Source organism: Gopherus evgoodei, chromosome 13 (genome assembly GCF_007399415.2).
Source record: "Gopherus evgoodei ecotype Sinaloan lineage chromosome 13, rGopEvg1_v1.p, whole genome shotgun sequence".
NCBI classification, from domain to species: domain Eukaryota; kingdom Metazoa; phylum Chordata; order Testudines; family Testudinidae; genus Gopherus; species Gopherus evgoodei.
Window position 1 is genome coordinate 20,158,068 of NC_044334.1, and position 23,328 is coordinate 20,181,395.

Consider the following 23,328-nt stretch of genomic DNA (forward strand, 5'->3'; position numbering starts at 1 on the left):
CTCGCAATTCAACCTAATTCTGCATAATTGACATCCTCTGCTCAGGAGAGGTCTAGGTTTTGGCTAACGAAGATTATGTAGGCCAGAATTTGACAGGTATTGAAGAGTTGTTTGGGAAAATTTATGCACCATTTCCCACATTTTTCACACCCATAGATAGTAGTATCAGTGTCTTGCCAATACAAATACCGTTCTCCACAAAGTACCTGTCAAACTTGGGAGGGATATGGGGGAAGTTTGAAGTAATTTGGTGTAGAAGTGTAAATTTTTGCTGGCTTTTTCCTGCAACATCTGTTCTAAACGGATGTTATTTTTTAGAAAGTTTATATTTATTAGTTTTTGTTTTTAAAACCCTAGAACTTTTTGATGCTTAATTTCCTTTCTTATTGTGGCATAGGAAGTACTTACGGGATGCAGATCGCCAGGTTCTTGCACAAAGAGCCTTTGTTCTCACAGTGAAAGTATTGGAGGACACACTCAACGAGCTGACAGAGGTAAGAAAGCATCTGTGGAACTGTCCAGACAACTTCAGTGGTGCAGTGCAGTGGTGGCCTGTTGCTCAGTCGTGCAAACCAGAGACGTTCATGAAGAGTGGGTTTGATTCTGCTTTTCCTTAAACTTGTGGAAGTCAGAAATAACTGCTCTCACCCCCACGCAATTCCATTAGTGTAAAAACAATGCTAGTGAGCATAATCTGGCCCAGGATCTTTAGTTAGCACAACCAGAGGCTCTGCTAGTAGAATAGCCCTAGACTCTGTAGGTCTGGATTTGTTTCTTTAATACTTTTTCTTCACAGCCACATGCATGTTGTGTTTATAGCCCCTTTCATTAAGTGGTATCAGATTCCAGTCATTTTGTGAAAGGAATAAAAGAATAGTCATATGTCTCTCTGAAAAAGAGCTAAACTGCTGAATCAGTGAGCATCCAACATTCCATATTATTTGCAAGTTAAATCAGTATCAGGGCTTATCTGCATGGCAGGTCACTATGTGGCAAGCCAGCATGCCAGTCTACAGCATATCAGCTTTTCTCGCGGTAGCATCCCATCTGGACACTGATTCAATGCAATGAAAGTCCTAGAGTAGAGCACGCCATGCTGCATTCCGGTTGCAGTGTAGCAGTGTCCACATTGATGTTACTGTGCAGCAAGCTAGTGTGCTGTAGATTCACATCCTGGCTTGCCATGCAGTAATTTGCTGTATAGATAAATCCTCAGACTAACTTTCCTGGAACTTGGAAGCATATTAGGCAAACAAATCAAGGGAAGAGCTCTGGTCTAAGGATTTCTTTGGTTAAGAAGAGTACAAACTACTAAACTCATTGAAAGCACGTTTGAAGGAGTTGGACCTTTTGTATGTAGTGCAGTTCTTCCATCTGGGTTTAGTAAGAATGACAGCAGTAGCATTTGATATCAGCTGTGGTCTGAAAGAGGAGAAGGTATACTCTAGTGATATTCCAAAGATATATTTCACTACTGCAAATCATCACGTTCAAATGTTAGATAAGAGTCCATGATATCTTTTAAGCCTCTAGCCACAAGAGAAGGTTATGTCTTAGAAACCAGAATGAAGATTATGAAATTGATGTTAGTGTTTAGGTGCCAAAAGAAATAATTTGGTTTTGGTTGCAGTACGATGGGGGAAATTTCTAGCTATTTAAACGCTGATTTTACCTAATATAATATATGGCATAGACTGAAGCAGCAAAAGGAATTTTAAGGATAAAATAAACCTGCCATTGCATTTTTGATTCAGTTTGTGCTATTGGTTCAACTGTGGTCTTTTCATCAGAGTATTATAACCAGTCTTAAAGCTAGTGACTTGAATTAATTTTAACTGATTTTTTTTTTTTTTAGGACTAAGCAAGAATGAACACTAAATAAACTCATTCTCTTTAGCACCAAAGACAGCAACACAACAATGGTCCTTATTGTCAGCCTTCATGTGACCTGTAGTTAGCTTTTCAAATTCTAAGCTGCTTCTGATTTCAGTGATAATTAAAAAGGATGATCTTTTTTTAAAGGTTTCAGAAGATCAAGGTTCCAAATCTTGTAGCCTTGCATTAGGAAAGATGACAACAGACGTTTCCAACAAAGCTAGTGCTGAAGAGGGGAAGGAGGTCCTTCCCAAAAAGCCAGCTTTCTCTGATGGAGCAGTATGTGGTACTGAGAATGGAGTAAAAGAAGTGACCCAGGGACAAACCATCAATGCTATGGACACATTAGAACAAGAGGATAAGAATGACAAGGAGATGAAAGAGGTCCTCAGGCCTGGCTCAGTTGAGCCCATGGATTTTGATGGATATTCCAAAGACCCTGAAAAAATTGATTCTTCTTTTAAACATACTGAGCCAGATCCTGTTCAGTCTGGCAGGAATTCAAAGGACAAAACCCCTGAAAGCAGAACTGCAGAACTCTCTCTGGAAGAGTTAAGTATCAGCTCAAAACAGCAACAACAGCAGTCAACTAAAGGAACAGTTCAGGCAGCACCTGCAGAGGAAGCTGTCCAGAGGTCAAACAGAAAGAGAAAGTTACTAGATGATGCAGAGTCTGGGAAAACTCTGTTACTGGATGCCTACCGGGTGTGGCAACAAGGTCAGAAGGTCATGGCCTATGACCTGGGCAGGATTGAGAAGATCATGTCAGAAACATACATGCTGATTAAACAGGCAAGTGATTTTACTATCAGTTCAACTTTCTCTGTAGATTATGGGCAAACAGCTTCCTCTGTTACCTGAAGAAGAGCGCGCGCGCGCGCGCGCGCTCTCTCTCTCTCTCTCTCTCTCTCTCTCTCTCTCTCTCTCTCTCGCTTGTCTCTCTTCAGTAGAAATTGCCCCAGTAAAAGATATTACCTCGCCCACCTTGTCTCTCTGTTACCATTGTCATTTTATGACTCAGATGGCAGAGAGTTATTATTAATCAAAATATGTCACCTATGTTAGAAACATAAATCCCTAATGCATCCTTACTTTGGAGCTCTTAATTTTTGGAGTTGCATCATGTCCTATCTATGAGGTAAAGTACATTAAAACAACTACTTTTAACAAACATTTTTGGTTTATGATCTTGGCAGAGAGGGTGCAAGAGGGACTATCTTTTTCACTTCCTTGGTCAGTAGGGTTCATTGATAGCTGATGCACTTGGGCAATAGGGAGAGTGGGCCTTCAGCACTTCCCAGCTTGAAATTTTGCAGTGGCTTTGTTAGCATAAAGTCTGAATCTGCCTATTGCACTGGTGACATATTAATCAATCTGCTTAAACCAGAGCAGTGGTATCAGTATCAGTGAAATCAGTGGTAGCAACAGTGAACACTGTATCCAACAAAATATAAAAGGAGCCGCATATTTCAGATGGCCTCATACCATCCCACCAAACTGCCTCTGGGCAAGGGGGCACTTTGCTACAGAGTCCTTGCCAGGACAAGGGCATTGTTTGCAAGATGGAAAGTCATACCCACACTGTGCTGGAACTCAAGGGCCTGCTTCTGCTGCACTGAAATCAGTGGTAGCTTTTCTGCCAGTTACTAAATCATCCTGGCTTCATCAAGTGTCCTCCTTTATTCAGGTGGATGAGGAAGCAGCCTTGGAACAGGCAGTCAAGTTCTGTCAGGTTCATATGGGAGCCTCAGCACAGAAACAGGTAAGCACTAAACCATTCTTTCATCCCTTACCATCATCAACACTGTTATTGTATGGTCTGATAGTTAGCATTCTGGGGTCTTTAAGTCTCGTAAGAAACATCTGCTTCCTCTTAATATTGTTTTTGAGGAACAAGTATCGTTGGAGATCGGGCGGAGGGAGGAAAGGTTTCACACTTTGAATGTTTAATCAAGTGTTTGTTGCTAAGGATAATTCAATTCTTATTTGTTTCTTAGCCCTTTGTCACATTTCCTTTTTTCTTTGTCCACTGGCTGAAATTTATTTATCTAACTCTTTATACTCTCTTTCCCCTCATCAATTTTTATGATATCAGTCATTACAAAGGCTGTTGTGGGATTGTGATGACTTGTAATCTATTGCACAATTGAGGTGACCTGATTTAAGATGAGAGACGTAGGTAGCTAACAGTGGAAATCAGAGTGATTTCCCTACTTTTACAATGACTCCTCTATCTAAATCTTCTAAACCTTTGGACCAGCAGCAACAGATCTGTATGTATTGTTACATGTAAAGGTCTCGTTTTTCATGGTCACCCAGCAACTCTGTGGTTTCTGGGTTGTACTCCAAGCAACAGCTGTGGAACCTGAAGGCAGATGGTTATTTACCTGCCCTTGGAGAGAGACCTAAAGCCAAGAGGAAAGAGCAAACAGGTCAGTAGGTGTGTCCTATGGTGATTCATGTTGCTGGCAAACCACAGAGTTGACAAAACCACAGGATTTTATGGTTTATAGCATCAGCACACATGGATTAAGAGCAGAAATAGTGACTCTGAAGTCCAACTAGAAAAAGTAAAATACATCTTGGAAAAATCCCAGTGTGCCTACTCAATAGCCAGTTTTTAAATATTATTCAGATGCCTTATACAGTATTTCAAAATATAAAAATCTAGCTATATTGTTGATTGACAGCCCTCAAAAATGTATGAACAGTAAACACAAACTTGTTTGAAATATTTAAAGAAGTCCAAGTTAGAAACTTTTTATTTCTTTCCTATGATATAAAGTGGTAGAAGTAGTATTTTAATATTGTAAAACTAGATACAAAAAGTGCTACTAACTGAGATTTTCTGCACCAAAAATGTAGAATTGTGTATACATACTGAGCCAAATTCAGCCATAACTTAAATACAATATATTCCTCATTCATAAGAACATTGAAAAATGGATGAAAGTGGTAAAGTTGTGTATCTTGTATCAGTTTGGTATTTAATGGAGGTTGCCAAATGAGTATAACTTACACACCATGGAGTCTGGAGCATGAAAAGAACTAACAAGAGGATGAAAGATAAGCTGGAGGTATACTTTCTCCTACATCTACCCATTTAGTTGCTTTTCTTGCTACAATCCCACACACATCTCCTAGATCAGTAAGCTGCATTCATTTTTCACATCTACTGAATACCTAATCGATACAAGTTGTATCACCTGTTTTACAGTCTACTTAGACCACCAGTTAAAGTTGCTGATTTGGCCCAGAGACTTCCATTGTGGATTCATCTGCTTACTCTCCTTACCTTATGGCCAATTTTATGTGCATACTTGTATGTCTCAAACTATAAAGATAAATTCCCCTGTTCTAAATAACTTTGAGACCCCTAGTTGTGAATTTGTTTCGTCTATTCCGCCTGTTTTGCTTATGATGCTGCCAAGATATGTGAAGTGTCAGACCTCATCTATGTCAATCCCAGAATAGTCCATTAGAACATATGCTAACTACTTTTGCTAAACTATCTGTTTGATCTTGTATTTAGCTGTGCACTCTAAGTACCTTTCCCAAGCATGAGAAAGAGCTCTATGTAGCTCAAAAGCTTGCCTCTCTCACCAACAGAAGTTGGTCCAGTGAAAGGTTAATTACCTCACCTACTAGGGCTCGCTAATCCCAGAAAGTGTTATTGGGGTTGATACTCATGGTTTTAGTTTTCTTAGTGTTGATTTTCAGCCTTAGTAACATATGTCTGGAGATCGTTTGTTTTAGCTTGCATATCTTTGTGGGTATGGGACAGCAAGCTGATGTTATTTGCAAAGTCAGGGTCTTCTAGTTTCTGTATGAAAGTCTGTTGCAAACCCTTGGGCTGTTTTGTGGATTTTCTCATTACCCAATCTGTTACTAATAGGAAAGTCATCTGTGACATAAGATGTACTTGTCTGATGCCGGTAGTTACCTTGAGTGGCTTAGTCAGTTTGCTGTTATGTATTACTTGGCATGTTATATTTTCACAGAAGCTTTTGAAGAATAATCAGAGTTTTCTGGGGGATTCCATAGTGATGCAGCAATTTCCAATAGACAGTTCTATCCACTGTGTCAAAGTCTTTTTAGAAATCTATTAAATTCATGTAGAGCGATGACTGACTACAATTCGATCAACAGTTCTATGATGATCATTTGGATTACTGTTTGATCTTTACATTACAGCCTGAATAATGTCAAACTGCACCCTCTCTCAAGAAGGCCACAAAGCTGTCACAATAGGAATGGGGATGAAGGTCTTTCTGATGAATGAATGGGTAACATGAAGACAGGAGGGTTTCTGTGTCATGCATTTAGGTCTTTCACTAATTCTGTCTCCTCAAAAGAAATGTTTTGCTATGCTTGAGACAGGACTTTTCTTATAACTTAAGAACCGTAATTTGTTAGCCCCAGGCACAATAACAAGAAATTCGCTTCTAGAATTAGCATTAGTCTGTGAACAAAAGAGATCAGAAACCAGAAGACAACTGAGCATATTGAACTTCTACAGTCACACCACCTTGGGAATCTTTAAACCTGGGCTTCTATTCTATTTTTTTAATTAATCATTCCTTAGATGTAGAGTGCCATAACATAAATTAGAAAAATGAAAACCTGAAGCATTAGGATTACAGCAGCACTCACTAACTAAAATCCTTTTTCTTGTCTTGATAGAAGTTTGTCCTCTTCTGCTTGATATATGTATTACAAACACATCTTTTATTGTTCAGGTGCTCTTGTAAAATTAGCATGTCAAACAATGTCTCAGAGTGCAGTTGGTTTAAAGGCCTAGATCATTTGTCCTCACATAGACTAACTTAATTATTTTTTTTTCTATTTGGGAGTTTCGGTGAAGATACTGATTTAACGTTTTATGCTGCAAGAATTCTTCCCATTCTGCTAATACACAATACTCTCTACAGGTGTAGAATCTTAGAAGTGATGGTAGTGGATTTTAATTATTGGCATTATTAACATTTATTAAAACAATTATATTAACAAGATAAAACAAATTATCTCTTTCCTTCTCCTAGAAATATAAGCAGGCAAGAGAAGTAGGAGCAGATAGTCCAATGTGCTAAATGTTACACTTCTCATATAGTTGCAAGGACACTACATTTTATACTCTGTATTCAAGTTGTTTATGGAGTATTTTGCAATGCAGCTTCATTTAAGAAGCAATTTGACAAGTTCTTGAGAACTGATTGTTTGATTTCTTGAAGGAAGGAGGTAGAAAGAGGTGCAGGAGTCTCTCTTGATTTGATTTTCAGTGGCAGGTCTTGTTCTCCATATTGACTCCATCGGGTAGCCAGTAACATTTTCCTGTTAAAACTACACAAATGACTACAAATAGTGCAAGTGGCAATATAGCAGGGACTTTTTCTCTTCCCATATAGTCTACTCTTTAACTTGTTTCTTTATAAAGAAATCTGGGATCAGAAGGTAAATCATTGTCTTTATTTTTCCTTTAAAACAAAAAATTTTTAGTCTGATTTGTGATCTGGATTGTAAAACTAATATGCCGAGTAGTGAATTTCTTAAAACAAACAAAATGCTTTTGTTCAGAGTGCTTTGATTTAAATCATGATTTAAATAACCAAATGGCCTTGATTTAAATAATCAATTTTAATCAACTTTTCCATTTGTATTTGTTGTTTTCTAAAGAAATGTGCACTCTCATTGGTTGTGTTAACCATTAAAATATGTTGATTTACAACTGAATAGATCATTTGCACTAGATTTGGTACAACTTTTTGCTATCTAGGAAGGTTAACAATTACTAAATAACTACTAGTATGTGTGTATGTATGGAGAGAGAGAAATTATATAGCTCAGTATTTTCAGATTCTTATTAACTGTACATTTTGAGTGTGGTAGAAAACGATGAATGATATATTGCTTATTTACTAGGTAATTAGCTTCTTGCTTGTGATTTGTGCAAAGCCTTATTGGGATGGTAACTGGAATTTAATTAATCACACAAAATGGCATATCAAATTATTTTTATTAAACAAAACAACCTTAAATGTTTTGAATACATAAACTTCTCTTATCAAAACATGTTTCACATTTACAGCTAAATTATTTATTAAACTGAGGCATTAACTGTAGTCAGTGAATTTAACTGATTATTTCACTTCAGCCTGGGAAAATATTCAAATATGCCTAAGTGAAAGTGACAGGAATTTGTATTGCTAGTTTCATCTAGCTCTTGAAATGAGATGCTCTTCAGTTAGGCTGCCCTGTTGTGTTATATTTATTAAGCTTGACCTCAAAAGTTAGATGTTTTTTCCTTAATTCTTTCTTTATATAGAAAAGCAGCCTTGAACTCAAAGTTTTATAGAGGCTCACGGATTCAGCATATTTATTTTTATTTTAATGTTTTAAGAGACTATAGTATGTTTTTTGTATAACAGGTTTAATTTTTAAAAAGAGAAACTTTGAATTTAAATGACAACATTAAAAAAATCTGATGTAAATAAAACTTTTTTTTTTATTTTTCTTTCAAAAACAATTGATTTTTATCCATCCTGTTGTTGTTCCATACTGGAAATAATTTGCTGCTAAGTAAAGTTTTGAGAAGGTTAGCATGACCAATTGAGTTATATTAGTTTTAGGATGCTAAGATTCTGGGAATGTGACTAGTTTACCACCAGATCCTCTAGCAAAGTCATGCATTATTCAGTCAAGTAGCTAAAGTTTGAGATGGGAGAACACTGCGAACAAATATAGTCTTGAAAGCAACTGTTAGAGCAGATTTGATGTCAGAGTACACTGGAACAAAACAAGTTCTCCTAATAAGTCATTTCTAATAAAACTTACTTTCTAATTTAACATATGCTTTTCTTCAAAGCCTTCTAGGAACTCCCTTTTGGGAAGGTGGAAATCTGAATTTTAGAGATTACTCAACATAGTCAGTTTGAGACTTTTCTGCTGGGGATCTGATCTTGAATAGCATGGAGATGACATGTTATTGCTAGTACAAAGCCATGAATTAATATGCAGGCACTAGAATATTTGCTCTACAGGACATCTGTCTGGTTCCAATAGAGTGAATCCTGCCTTATCTCAAACCAGCAAATATTTACCTCCTGTAAATAAATGGTGCTAATGTGTAAAACAGCAGCAACTCAAGGAGAAAGGCCTATGTTACTGGAGATTTGGATGAGAAAATAGACTCACAAGATCTGTGATTTTTCTGTTGTTTTTAACGAGCCAATATCTTGGGTTTTTTCTTTCATGGCCAAAGGTAGCATAGATTTTACCACTGTAACAGCCAATCAGCGTGCATATTTGTTCTGAAGACTTTTATTGACGGCCAGAACTAGTAACTGAATGGCATGTCCAATCAATACCTGCTTTTTTAACTTTTTTCCAGCCCCGTCAGGGAAGTTTTTCACCTGGCTATTTGGCAGCATTGTTTTCAGGGGTGTTTGGTATTTGTCATGTCTCTTTAAAGATGAGCAGAAAATAAGTCAATACAAGTGTTCTAGCGATGCCAACTTAATCCCTGGTGAAGACACAGCTAGGTTGATGGAAGAATGCTTTTGTCGTCCTAGTTACCACCAGTCAAGGTGGTGGAGTTCCTTCAGTGACTGAAAAGCTCCTTCAGTCACTGTAGGATGCATCTACATTACGGGATTATAGGACATAGCTCAGCAAAGCAGCTATGCCATTGAAGCCCCTCTAGTGTAGACAACCCCTAAAAGTTTAACTGTTACTTCTCTTATGTGATCTTATTGGGTGATATGGCAAAGAGAAACATTCCATCATCTGAGAAAGTTAAGAGACGCAGAGAGGATTTGAACCAGTTTATTTTTATTTAAATTTGGCCAGTCATTAAAAATGCACTTGCCAACCTAGCTTGAGAAATACAATACCATATATTTGTTTATATAATTATTTATTTGTATTTCCAAAGGACCAGGACCCCATTTTGCCAGAACAAAAAGATAGTCCCTGCCCCTCAGTCTTAGTTTAAGACAAGAAACAACAGGGGGAGAAGACAGATAGGGGGCAGGAATTACTGATTAAAATGTATAGCCAATTGATTAACTACACTTGCAGTTCTATAGTAAAAATGTTCAAAAGACCAAATAGCCAAGCTCAGCCAGTGTATTGCCTAAAGACAAAATAATACAATATGAAAAGGAGATATACATATCCCTCCTTTTGGGAAACAATTCTTATCTCGCAGCATGTTCCTCTTACACAGTAATGGTATTTCAAAGATATACCCTCAAAATTACCTCTATTTATAGCAAGGTCATGTACAAGACACAAGCACTTCAAATGTCACCTAAGATCCAACCCATCAGTTTGTACAAGTTCCTTAGTTTGTTGTTCTGTACCTTTCCTCATCTCTTGTTTACCACATTCCAGGTACCAATAGCCATGAAGGCAGCTCCCAAACTTGTACCGGGGCAAACCATTAATGTATCTTGCCTTTGCCGGCTTGGTATTCACTAATGTCAAAAGCGTCATTTAGCATTGCACAGTATATATCTTGACATAAACAAAAATGTTAACATAACTGCCCACATGCTAAATATAATACAATATTAACATGGTGTGTCCTACACCTACCATTTATTGGCTGAACAGAATACAAGGAAACAGTGAGACAATAGCAACCTTCCTATCAAATATCTTGGATCCAAAGGGAAAGCTTTCCTCCAACCTGTATACAGTTTCTCTGGGAGCATCCTTTTTTTAGTGCTAGGTCCTAGGCCTCTACTTATTTGCACCACAGCTCCACTACTCCAAGACTGGGCCCTGGCTTCAGCACCATTGTTTCTCATTGTGGCTCCATTGAGTCCAAAAAAAAAAAACTGATCTTTTGTTGGATACTTTGCCCTTTTGGGAGATATGCAAACAGCATGTGTTTTCAGTGACCCAGGAAAGCCTTTTCAAAACAAGTCAGCATTATTAATCAACTGGAATACAGTATTTTAGGGTCTTTTGCTTTTCCATTCTAAGCAAAGCTTATACACGTCCATGCTGTCAGCACAACATGTTTCTTTGGTTCAAAAACATCCAGGACTCCATCCCTCCCACAGTCCTGGGCAGGAGAGTTCTTATTGCAGCCTCCTAACATCTTACTTCGTTTCAAGCTCTAGTCATGCTGCTCTCTCGTGTTTTGCATCGCTTGGCTGACAGTTAGTATCTGGTTGTTGGTCTTCTATTATCTCTCCAAGGTAACTCCATCCATATGTTGACTGTTCTTGAGAGTTCATTCATATCAACCCAGACATGCCTACTCAACCAACACCCATCTCCTATTCCCTTATCTCATAGGAGAAATTAACTTCTTCAGTCCTACTAGATCACAATACAAAGTGAGTGGGAAAAACTATTCAAGTTCAAGAGCATGTATGTGGTGGCACCAGAGAAGAGGGAATTGCAGTAGTCAAAACAGGAAATAACAAGACATGAAGAATAATTTCAGCAAAAGTAGGGTCAAATAAGGACAAATTCAGGTAATGTTCAAGAGACAGACCTGTGAGGTTTGCGAAGATAAGGATAGTAAAGGGAGATCTTCAGTATTTCTTGGTTTTGAAGTAGAGGTAAGGTACAACTTAGTGGAAGCGAGTAGAATAAGAGTAAAGAGAAACATTTTTCCCCAAAGGGAGAACTTTGATTTAAAACATTCAGTAATAATAAATTATGGTGCTGTAAACCAAAGGGATTTAACAGATTACATCAGACATATAGTTGAGAATTGAAAGATTAGAGAGAGAGTTAAAGAAGATGTGGAATGGATTGTTTTCTGCACAAAAGCAACATCCAAGCTTTATTGCAGGGCAATAAGAAATTTATTTTTGTTTTATCGGAATAACTTTTAATCCTAATATTGAACACTAGCTAAAATGAGCAAGGTCCATTTTTGAAAATTGATTTATTTCAGGTACATTTCTTACAGGAATTCTGCTGTGCTTCCTTACATTAAGATTTTTTTTAAAAGCTCTTTTTTTTTTATCATTATTAACATACATGAACTTTCAATACAAGTATTAAAATATCTTATTCAGAACCTGTATTGGTTACCTTTTAAAAGACCAATTTGTTTCATCAACCTCTTATGATTATCTGCGTATTTATTATCTTCAGAGTTAAAAAACGATAGCCATACTATAAAATCTGCTTGAGCTGGTGGTAAGGCTGCCTGTCTCTCCTCTCCTCCGCAACCTTCCCCCCCAACTGAAAGTGTTTCCCATACTTTATTTCTCTGTGCAACTAATTTTACGGAGATCTATACTTTTCCAAAAAGGAGCTATCGTACAACTGGCTACTAGCAGTAATTGTATTAGGATACCATTATATCAATGCACAGTATTAAGGAAAAAGCAAACAAATATGTTCAGATTTTGATGATCTTGAACTGGACAAAACGTGCAGTATGTGCCTCAGTGCAGACATAAATATAATCCGAGAACACTAGATTTCCAGTTTCACAAACTGTAAAGAGGAGTCACTTCAATTAAATAACACAGATACTCCATGTTTCTAAAACGTAATTATATCTACTGTTACACTTCTGTAAATTGTTTTGGAAGAGGTTTTCTACAGCAAGTCCAGATTTACTCCATTAAGGCCCCAGGTACTGGCAAGTGTATATGAGTTTACAGAAGTAAATATGTGGTGCTGACATAGATAAAAAATGCAAACCAAAACAAAAGATTGTTAGGGAGCCTTTAATTTCTTCACAATATTTCTTAGTCACTAATTTTGCTGAGACAGAGTCTGCTGGTCATTAAAAGATAGTGAAAGCCTCAGCTTTTTTAGCTAAGCAGTCACTTGTCCTCTTGCTGAAACAATTTGGGGATTTTCCCCGCATCCAGTGAATTGGTTTGGTTGATGGGAGAACATGGGCAGTACTTATTGGAATGGATTGGGTGAGGTATATGCCACGCATGCATTTTACATACATAGATATATATCGAGAAACCATGACAGTAAATCATAGACATTTAAGCATTAGAGATGGAAAAGACATTTTAGATCATCTAGTTCATTTTACCTGCAAATACAGAATTGTTCCTTTGAATATATTTTCTAGTACATTGTCCAATCCACTGCTCTAGGGAAACTATTCTTTGGTATGATAGATCTTACCATCTGAAATGTTTTTCTGATATCCCACCTAAATGTTCTCCTTAATTTCATCCCACTGCTTATAAAGTTATATACCCCTTTGTACCACTCTAAATAGTTGTTCTCCCTTCGTGGTATTTATACCCCTCAGAAGGTACTCTTAGTTGTTTAACAAAGCTATATATTTTTAGCTCTAATGTTTTCTTATAGTCTCTGAAGTCAATGGGATTTTAAGCATATGCTTAAACATATGGTTAACTACTTTGCTGACTTAAGGCCAAAGAAAGGAAATACCTTCTCCCTGCTCCAAGACTTGATGTTTCTGTGTGAAAGAGGCAATGTGAGCTACTGAGTAAGGTACTGGACTAGCACGTGGGAGAGAGGGGTTCTAGTCACAGCTCTGCCCCAGATCTGCTGTGTCATCTTGGGCAAGATACTTCACTTTCTGTATCTGTTTCTCCTCCTACCCTTTGGCTGTCTTGTTTGTTTAAATAGTAAGAAGGCAGGGACTGTCTTAATACGTTTTTGTTCAGTTTCTGGAACACTGCAGACTAAGTCATAGTTTGTCTCTCTCAGCCCTACTGTAATACAAAAAATAATATATGGAATCCATCATCACGTTGGCCTTTTTTGCTATTGTATTATATTGCAAATGCCTACTTAATTTCTTGTCCACTACCTTGTCTAGTATTCCATTCTCCGTCTCTTCCAGTTGTATTGCTTTCCAGCTTTCTCCCTCTCCTTAAATATCTTTTGTATTTTTTTCACCTCAGATATATTTATTGCGTTTTTCCAAGTATTATTTTATTTCCTGTCCACATATCTAACATCCAAAGGGCTCTCTCAATTATTTTTGTCTCCACAATATTTCCCAAGTTACCAACATATGTGAATTTAGTAAATATCCTGTTTACTTCCACTTCTGTATATTTCTTGAAAAAGTTAAATAAAACCAAACTTAACACTTGTCTGCTGTGGCACTCTTCCTAATCTGTACATTATTGTTTAACATTACTCAGTTTATGGTCTTTCAGGCAGATTTCATTCTATAACAAAATTCAGATCCAAACCTTTTTGAATTCATCTTGTGAGTAGGATTTCTCAACAGGGCTTTGGCTCTGTGCTCCAGCTCCGCTCCAGCTCCAGGCAAAAACTTGCAGCTCCACTGCTCTGGAGCTGCTCCACACTTCAGCTCGAGGCTCCGCTCCAAAGCCCTGTTTCTCAAGACTTGTATATTAAATGTGTTTATAAAGTCCGAATATATTAGATATTATGCATTCTCTTCATTCACTGATTTTTTATTTTTTTTTTTTAAACCAAATTACACAATCAGGTTTGTCTGGCATTGTTTGTTCTTTATAAATCATTGTTTGTTGTTGTTGTTGAAGTTCCATTATCTTCTAGTTATTTAATGATTCTCAGTAGTTATTTCATTTTCTTTGCTATTGTCATTTTTATGAAACCAGTATTACTAAAGAATACAGACTCCAGAATGTGAATGTTATATTTTAAGATAATGAGAATTAAATATGTAATTTCCTAGCCGTTATGATTGTGGAGAATCCTTAAAGGCTCAAAAAACAAACCCTAAAAGACATTTTGATGGGGAAAAAAATTAACCCGCTCTAAACAAAACCCCAAACCTCTTTTCTCGAATTCTGAATCGTTCTTTAATTAAGATTTTTCTCTTTTGTCCAACTCATTCTTCATCATAATATGGTGAGGCCATAAGGAAAGGGGCAAAAGATGGCCTTTTTTATTAAAACACACAACTTGAGAATAAGGAGACCAAAGTTGTATTCCAACCTCATTCATAGACTTTGAGAGACCGTTGTTGAGTCACTTAACCACCTTACTTCATCATGATAGAATGGTGACTCTTTCTTGGAAGGAGATGGGTTGTAAGAAAAATGCATTAATAAAGATTTTAATGTAAAGTGATGATAAAGGTACTAGCTATATTTATATATAAGGAGAGTTTTGTGTAATAGCTTTTGGTTTTCTTCTGCGTCTAAGGGACTCTTTAAAAACTGAATTGCATTATGAAGGATAATTGTTTCCACTGCTTGGCACAGATAATTTTTGAAGACACAAAAGCCAAGAAAAACTGGAGCAGGGTGGAAAAAAATTCCTCTATATCTGATCTGAAAATACTTCACATTTTCCAGCCTTTTCTGAGTGTGATGTTGTAGCTGAAAGGGCTAATGTGATCCTTGGTTGTATAAACAGGGGAATCTCGAGAAGGAGTAAAGAGATTATTTTACCTCTGTATTTGGCACTGGTGCATCCACTGTCCAGTTCTGGTGTCTACAATTCAAGAAGTATGTTGATAAATTGGAAAAGGTTCAGAGAAGAGCCATGAGAATGATTAAACAATTGAAAAACATGTCTTTAGGGATAGACATGAGGAGCTCAATCTGTTCAGCTTAACAGGAGAAGGTTAAAGGTGACTTGATCAGTCTATAAGTACCTCTGTGGAGAACAAATAGTTGATAATAGGCTCTTTAATCTAGCAAGGAAAGGGAAAGAAGATCCAGTGGCTGGAAGTTGAAGCTAGGCAATTTCAGACTGTAAATAATAGTGTAAATTTTAACATCACTGACAATTTTGAAATCAAAGTTTGCTTTTATTTATTTATATTTTTAACAATGTGCTCTACTTCAAAAAAGTAGGTCAGACAAGATGATCACAGTGGTCCCTTTAAGTCTTGGAATCTATGAAACTTTCCTTCTAGCTGCCACAAAAAAAAAAAAAAAAAAGTAAACTGTGACTATTGTTGAAAGAACAAAAGGAATAAGATCCTGCCCTTGTCTCAGAAATGGAAATATGCAATTTTTTAATAAAAATTGTAGCACCTGGTGAACTAGGGAGCCTTGTCCAGGGATAACTATAGAAAGCAGATGAAATCGCTCCTGGTGGTATTGTGGCAATAGCATACTGTAGCTTATCATGTAGTGTTAGCAAAAGTACAGTACTAACAAACATTTTCTATCCTATACTGGAGGTTTTGGAACTCTACAAACAAAAACTTTCTCCTTCTCCGTATACCTTTCAACTAGTAGCAAGTTCTCTCTTATCAGTGGAATAAATATCAGTCACTTTTTGCTATTTTTTCTTTGAAATCATTGGAGTTGCACCAGAAATGAATTTGGTCCACAGTCACACAGCAGTTGGAGAGGTGTTTGTTTTTCTCTGTACTTCTTCCAATCTGGCTTCAGTCTTAGTCACAGAGATATTTGAAGTTTTGAAAGCATTCTGCTACCTCTGAGAGCTATAAGCTATATTTAGTCTTGCCAACTATTGTTCCCTTTACAGAGAACATATGATTCTAAATAAATTAGCATACAGTTTGCTGTGACTCTGTCTAATTCTCTCTCAACAGGGTCACTTCTTGCCTGACCATTCCTAGTATTGCAAAGGTTTTAGATGACTGTTTGTTTGGGAATGCATTTATTATAGACCTACTTATGGAATTTCTAGGTTGATGGGAGGGAATTTCTTACATGCTTTTCCATTGACTATATGAGATTGAAGTTGTGAAGTTAATGCAACCAATATAAACAAAGCATGGCACTCTGAAAAATGTTAGAACTCTATCTCTCTTTTCTTCATTTCTCCTTGGCAGGTACTTACAAGTAGCACTTTTATTAAGGTCGGAACAGAAACTTGTGAAGCTTATATTGTGTGGTCACTGTTAGAACTCTTGTATTTTCTAAATTTTCAGTTTACCTCTTTAATCATAATTGAAATTGTGGCATGGCAAGTAGCATGTAGAGGAAAAACAGAGCTTCCTTAGTGACGTGTATGTGCTGGGTATATTGTATGTTACCTATCCTTTCAGAGCTGTTGAGAGAAATGATGTTTAAGTTACATAAATGTGTTAAAAATATATAAAATATCACAGGCATCTATTTCAGATAAAGATCAAATTTTAACTATCTGAAAAATATAGAACAGTTGCATGGGCAAAGCAGAATGTGGACTGAAATGGAAGGTTTGTGTCAAGGTTCCCTCCCCACTCTGAACTCTAGAGTACACATGTGGGGACCTGCATGAAAGCCCCCTAAGCTTATTCCTACCAGCTTAGGTTAAAACCTGGTACTCTGCCACCACCAAGTGATTTAACAAGAAACAGGGAAAGGACCACTTGGAGTTCCTCTTCTCCCAAAATATTCCTCCAAGCCCTTACACCCTCTTTCCTGGGGAGGTTTGAGAATAATATCCTAACTGATTGGTTACAGAAATGAGCAAAGACCCAGACCCCTGGATCTTTGGACAATGGAAAAATCAATCAGGTTCTTAAAAGAAGGATTTTATTAAAAAGAATAGGTAAAAATCATCTCTGTAAAGTCAAGATGGAAAATAACTTTACAGGGTAATCAGATTCAGCGAGCCCAGAGGAACCCTCTCTAGCCTTAATTTCAAAGTTACAGCAAAACAGGGATACCTCCTTCTAGCAAAGGAACATTCACAAGTTGAGAAAAACAAAGATAAACTAACACGCCTTGCCTGGCTGTTAACTTACAAGTTTGAAATATGAGAGACTTGTTCAGAAAGATTTGGAAAACATGGACTGATGTCTAGTCCCTCTTAGTCCCAAGAGCGAACAACACCAAGACAAAGAGCACAAACAGAAGCCCCCCCCCCCCCCCCGCCGATTTGAAAGTCTCTTGTCCCCTTATTGGTCCTTTGGGTCAGGTGTCAGCGACGTTACCTGAGCTTCTTAACCCTTTAGAGGTAAAAGGATTTTGGTGCCTCTGACCAGGAGGGATTTTATAGTATTGTATACAGGAGTGTTGTTACCCTTCCCTTTATAATTATGATAGTTTGTAAACATTTTTTTTCTCCAGGGAGAAATCTGATGAGACAACATTGTTTGATCTGGCTTGCATGTCCAGATATTCTTTTCATATTCCCACAATTTTATCTTGTCAATCTCTAAAAGAAACTGTTAAAAACCCTTTCCCAGGGATGGGGGGGGAAATAAGTGAAACATTAAATAATTAGAAAATAAGCATCTCTTGTATTGCCTCATGTGGTTCCCCCACTCTTTGTTCCTCCCATTTGCTGCTAATTTTCATCTCCTCATTTTCTTTTCTTTCTGCACATCAAGATGTCAGAGACTGCTTATGGAGCCGAAAGTGTTTTTCCTGAGTTGTTGGTAGGTTATATTTAATGCAGCAGAGAGACAACAAGAAAAAGGGGAAGAAGAAGGTGGGAAAGGGGGGACAAAAAAAGAGTTCTTTTAGATCTCACTCCTACCGAAGGGTGACCGTTTTTGTTCACTGTTGCATTCACCAGTTACCATGGCATCCCCCTCTCACTTTATACTGGAGGTGTACTGTCAGTGTAATTTACGGCTCTCCGCTCTCAGCCTGCAGCTGAAAACAATTGTTAAATGAACAAGAAGGAAAGAAAAAAAACCACTTTTCATTTTTAATTTCTTAATATTTTTCACCCTACCATTTTACCTCTCTTGATCTGATAATTCTGTTGTTCACATATCAGAGGATTGATGGAATATGGAGTAGCCACCTGCTCAGAATGGGAGAGAAAGTCTTTGAATGTATGCGTTACATGAAGGAGTTGATTATGCTGGAATACAATTCAGATGACTGTATGTGTATGTTAGTTATAATTTTCCCTTTACAAAATGTTAGTCACAGGGCCAGCCTTAGGAAGTGCGGGGCCCAATTCAAATACCCGGCAGCATTACAAGTCTTCGGCGGTGGGTCCTTCAGTCGCTCCGGGTCTTCCGTGGCACTGAAGGACATGCTGCTAGAGACCTGGAGTGAGTGAAGGACCTGCTGCCAACCCAGACCACCACTGGATGAGTAAAAATTAAAAAGTTAGGCTCTCTTCTTTAGGGAGCGGGTCCGTCTTAGGTGCGGAGCCCGATTCGGAGGAATTGGGGGAATTGGCCTAACGCCGGCCCTGGTTAGTCATAGAGTTTAAGACTACAAGGGACAACTAGATCATTGAGTTCCTATATATCCCAGGCCACCACCATCCAACACCCCCATGCTAAACCCAAGTTTGGAGGCCATGCTGATGTTGAAATATGGTTCTTCAAGATATGGAGTACCATATTATGGGCATCTCTGCTAGTTCTTCTTCGAGTGATTGCTCATATCCATTCCAGTTAGGTGTGTGTGCCGCGCGTGCACATTCGTCGGAAAACTTTTACCCTAGCAACTCAGTGGGCTGGCAGGTCGCCCCCTAGAGTGGCGCCGTCATGGTGCTTGATATATACCCCTGCCGGCCCGCCCGCTCCTCAGTTCCTTCTTACCGCCCGTGTCGGTCATTGGAACAGTGGAGCGCGGCTTAGCTGACCTCCACTTCCCTAGCTACTCGTAGTTCTCGTATATAGTTATGCAGTTATAATCCTTTATTTGTATAGTTATGTTTTTTCTTTGCTAACATAGTTAGTTTAGTAATAATTAGCGGGGTTCAGGAAGTAGCCCCTTCCATGAACCCGGTGCCGGAGCCCATGCACGGCTCACCGGGTTTTAAAATGGGCTCGGCCTGCCAGAAGCCGATGCCGAAGGGAGATCCACACGACTCCTGTTTGAAGTGCTTCAGGGAATCACACTTGACAGCTAAGTGCCCCATTTGCAAGGCTTTTAAGCCGAGAACAAAAAGGAGCGGGACTTTCACTTACCCCTCCACCTTTGGCGCCGAGCGATGATCAACCGGCTGGCAGAAGCGCCTCCTCGGCACCGGACCCCGCCGGTACTGCCAAGGCCTTTCGGCACCGGCCGGCACCGAAGTCGACTCGGCACCGCTCCCTTCCTCCGAGGTCGAGGAAGCCTACGATTCCTGCTGGTGCCTGACGGCTTCCCGGCACGCGCCGTGGTTGAGCCCCCTGCTCCTGCTGCTTCCGGGCCACCTGCATCGCAGCCAGAGAGCTCATCTAAGTCGGATTGCCCGGCACCGACACCTGCAGAGGCACCGATGACATCGGCACCGTCGATTCCAGTCCCCCAGGGCCATTGAATCCAGTGCCTGACAGCTCCCCGGCACGCGCCGTGGTAGAGCTTACTGCTCCCGCTGCTTCTGTGCCAACTGCACCGCAGCCAGAAAGCTCCTCTAAGTCGGATCGCCCGGCACCGACACCTGCTGAGGCACCGACGACGTTGGCACCGTCGATCCCGGTCCCACAAGGGCCGTCGAATCCGGTGCCTGATGGCTCCCCGGCACGCGCCGTGGTTGAGCTTACTGCTCCTGCTGCTTCCGTGCCAACTGCACCGCAGCCAGAGAGCTCATCTAAGTCGGATCGCCCGGCACCGACACCTACCAAAGCTCTGACGACCTCGGTACCGTCGATTCCGGTCCCACGAGGGCAGTCGAATCCGGTGCCTGTCGGCTCCCCAGCACGCGCCGTGGTTGAGCTTATTGCTCCTGCTGCTTCCGTGCTGACGGCACCGCAGCCAGAGAGCTCATCTAAGTCGGATCGCCCGGCACCAACACCTACCAAAGCTCTGACGACCTCGGTACCGTCGATTCCGGTCCCACGAGGGCAGTCGAATCCGGTGCCTGACAGCTCCCCAGTATGCACTGTGGTTGAGCCTGCTGTTCCCTCCACGCTGGAGACATTACCAACGGCGAGGGATCTCATTGCCATGACAGAGTCAATGCTGCCTGACCCCGGCACTGCCGGTGCGGGTAATACAGTCTCTTCATATGACTATCCTCTGTCAGCACAGCAGAGCGGCACCGTTCATGATCACGGTCCCGCAGACACTCCAGGTCCCGTCGGCACACCCGACACCACTTGCAGTCCCGGTGCTGTTTTCCTCATCGGTACTGGTCGCACTCGCTGCACCGGTCGGTATCCCGTTCGCCGACCTGCTATCAGCACCATTCCGACTCCCGGCACCGCGACAGGTACCTTGACTCCTGTAGCCTCTCCCCGAGCCTCGAGATCTTGGTCGACCTCCCGGCACCGTTCTGGTTGCAGATCTGGATCTCGTTCCAGGTACCGGTACGCCTCCCGGTGCCGGTCCCCGGTGCCGAGTTGGGCAAGGTCCGATAGAGTCAGAGACTCTGCCCGTGCCTTCCTTTAGTACCTCCATGGCCATCCAGACACGCATCCGTGTCATCCCACATGCGCAGATCTTATGCTCAGGACCACAATTCTGATATGCCCCCCGACAACCTGAGGTGGAGGAGGTCCCAGAGGTAGAGGACCCGGTATGGGGCCCTCTAAGGGGTACGACCACTCGTCTGTCCGCTCTCCTCTCTGCTCACTAGTCTTTCAATCTGTTAAGGAGAGGTATTGGTATGGCCAGCGGGCACCAGCCCCGAAACCGAAAGAGGCTTGGCGAATGAACCTGCTTGGCTGCCAGGTGTACTCTGCAGAGGCCCTGCAGCTCTGGGTAGCAAAGCAACAAGCCTTGCTTAGCTGCTATAATTATAGCACCTGGGTGAAGGTAGTTTAGTTTATGGAGTTTCTCCCTCAAAACTCCCGCCAAGAGTTCGCTGCCATCTTGGAGGACGGGGGAAAAAGGTACCCAGAGCGTCCCTCCAGGCTTCGTTGGACACAGTAGACTCAGCAGCCAGGACTCTGGCCTTTGGTGTCTCCATGAGGTGCATCTCATGGCTTCAGGTTTCAAACCTCCGGCCGGAGCTGCAGTATGCCATTCAGGATTTACCCTTTGTTGGTAAAGGCCTCTTCGCGACAAAGACAGCCCCAGGCTGCGAAGCCTGATGGACAGTAGGGTCCTAATGCGCGCTCTCAGCATGCATATGCCAGCGACCAAACACAGGCCTTTCTGTCCCCAGCCGCCATACTCTGTGCCTAGCCAGAGACAGGACTTTGGCAAACGGCGAGGCCAAGGTGGTCGCAGACGAACGTCAGGACCCCTAAAGAGCCAAGGTCAAGGTCCCTCGCAATTACCACTGGGACCAAAGACGAACCTTCCAAGGTGCGCCTGAGGGCGGTGTACCAGTCACAGGCCGGGATCCCAATCCCGCTTTCTCCTGGCATGGCGCCAGTTAATTTCAGATCGCTGGGTCCTGCGCACGGTGGAGCATAGGTACCACCTCTAATTTGTTCCAGCCCTGTCCCCCTTCAGGGACCCCTCTCACGAGCAATTCCTCGTACAAGAGGTGCAGACGCCGACTGACGAAAGGGGCAAGGGGGTTTACTCCCGTTATGCCCTAGTCACCCACTCGAATGGAGGTCTCAGACCTTCCTAGTCCTGCACGGACTCAACCAGTTTAGGATAAGGTTGAAGTTCCGCATGGTATCCCTGGGAACCATTATTCCATCCTTGCCTCCTGGGGGCTACTATGCTGCCCTCGATAGGAAGGACGCGTACTTTCGCAACGCCATCTTCCCTCCGCACAGGAGATACCTCCGCTTTCTTGCCAACCATCAGTACTTCTGGTTTACGGCCATAGTCGCCGCCTACCTTCGCTGATGTCGGATATGCGTTTTTCCGTATCTGGACGATTCGCTTATCCGAGGAGACTCCGAGACACAAACCACTCAGCACGTGGGCATCGTCACAGTCTTATTCACAGGTCTAGGCCTGATGATGACTATAGAGCAATGCACTCTAGTTCCCACGCAGAGGTTGGACTTCCTAGGGGCTATCCTGGTCTCCTACCTAGCCGGAGCCTGCTTATCACAACTGCGGTTTTAGGCGATGGCAACAATCATCCGAGGTCTGCAGGCTTTCCCAATGACCTCGGCTCGTACTTGTCTCAGTCTCCTGGGTCCATGGCTGCCCGCAAGTTTGTAACCAAACACGCCAAGCTCCGCCTCCGTCCTTTCCAAGTCCGGCTCACCTCGGCCTACCACCCGGACAGGGAGCCAATGGTCATGGTAGTCACCGTTCCCTCGAGCACCTTAGGCTCCCTAGAGTGGTGGCTAACTCCCTCCCTGGTGTGGGCAGGGATGCGGTTCCATCCGCCCCAGCCCTCACCGCCCCTGACGACGGACGCGTTATCTCTCTGCTCAAGTGCTCATGGTCACCTCCGAGCTTAAGGCCTTTGGTCTTCTCGGGAGCTGGCATTCCACATCAATGCCCCAAAAATGAGAGTAGTCCGCCTGGCGTGCCAGGGGTTCCAGCGGCAGCTGCGAGGCCATGGTATCTCGGTGTTTACAGCCAACACAACGGCCATGTGCTTCATAAATAACCAGGGAGGGACATGGTCTTCCCCCCCTTTTGTCAGGAGGCCGTCCATTCCCGGGACTTTTGCATGGCCCACTCGATGGAGCTGGTGACGTCCTTTCTCCCAGGCGTTCGGAACGTCTTGGCGCTTTGACCCAGCAGGTCTTTCCTGTCTTATGAGTGATCACTCTGCCCCATGTGAGGTGTTCTGCTTTCCAGAAGTGGAGAT

General features: G+C 41.2%; 1 protein-coding gene across 6 annotated transcripts in view; it reads left to right on the top strand.

Moving 5' to 3' along the window:
- Positions 1–23,328, top strand: part of CABIN1 (calcineurin binding protein 1) — a 235,001-nt gene that overhangs the window by 163,126 nt on the left and 48,547 nt on the right. For 5 of the 6 annotated variants that reach the window (XM_030582446.1, XM_030582448.1, XM_030582447.1 and 2 more), the window contains 3 exons: positions 398–494; positions 2,023–2,667; positions 3,563–3,637. In XM_030582446.1, coding sequence (XP_030438306.1) covers positions 398–494; positions 2,023–2,667; positions 3,563–3,637 — 817 coding nt within the window. Of the gene's footprint in view, positions 1–397; positions 495–2,022; positions 2,668–3,562; positions 3,638–18,091; positions 18,140–23,328 lie in introns of all 6 variants that reach the window. The other variant, XM_030582451.1, reaches the window with a different exon arrangement.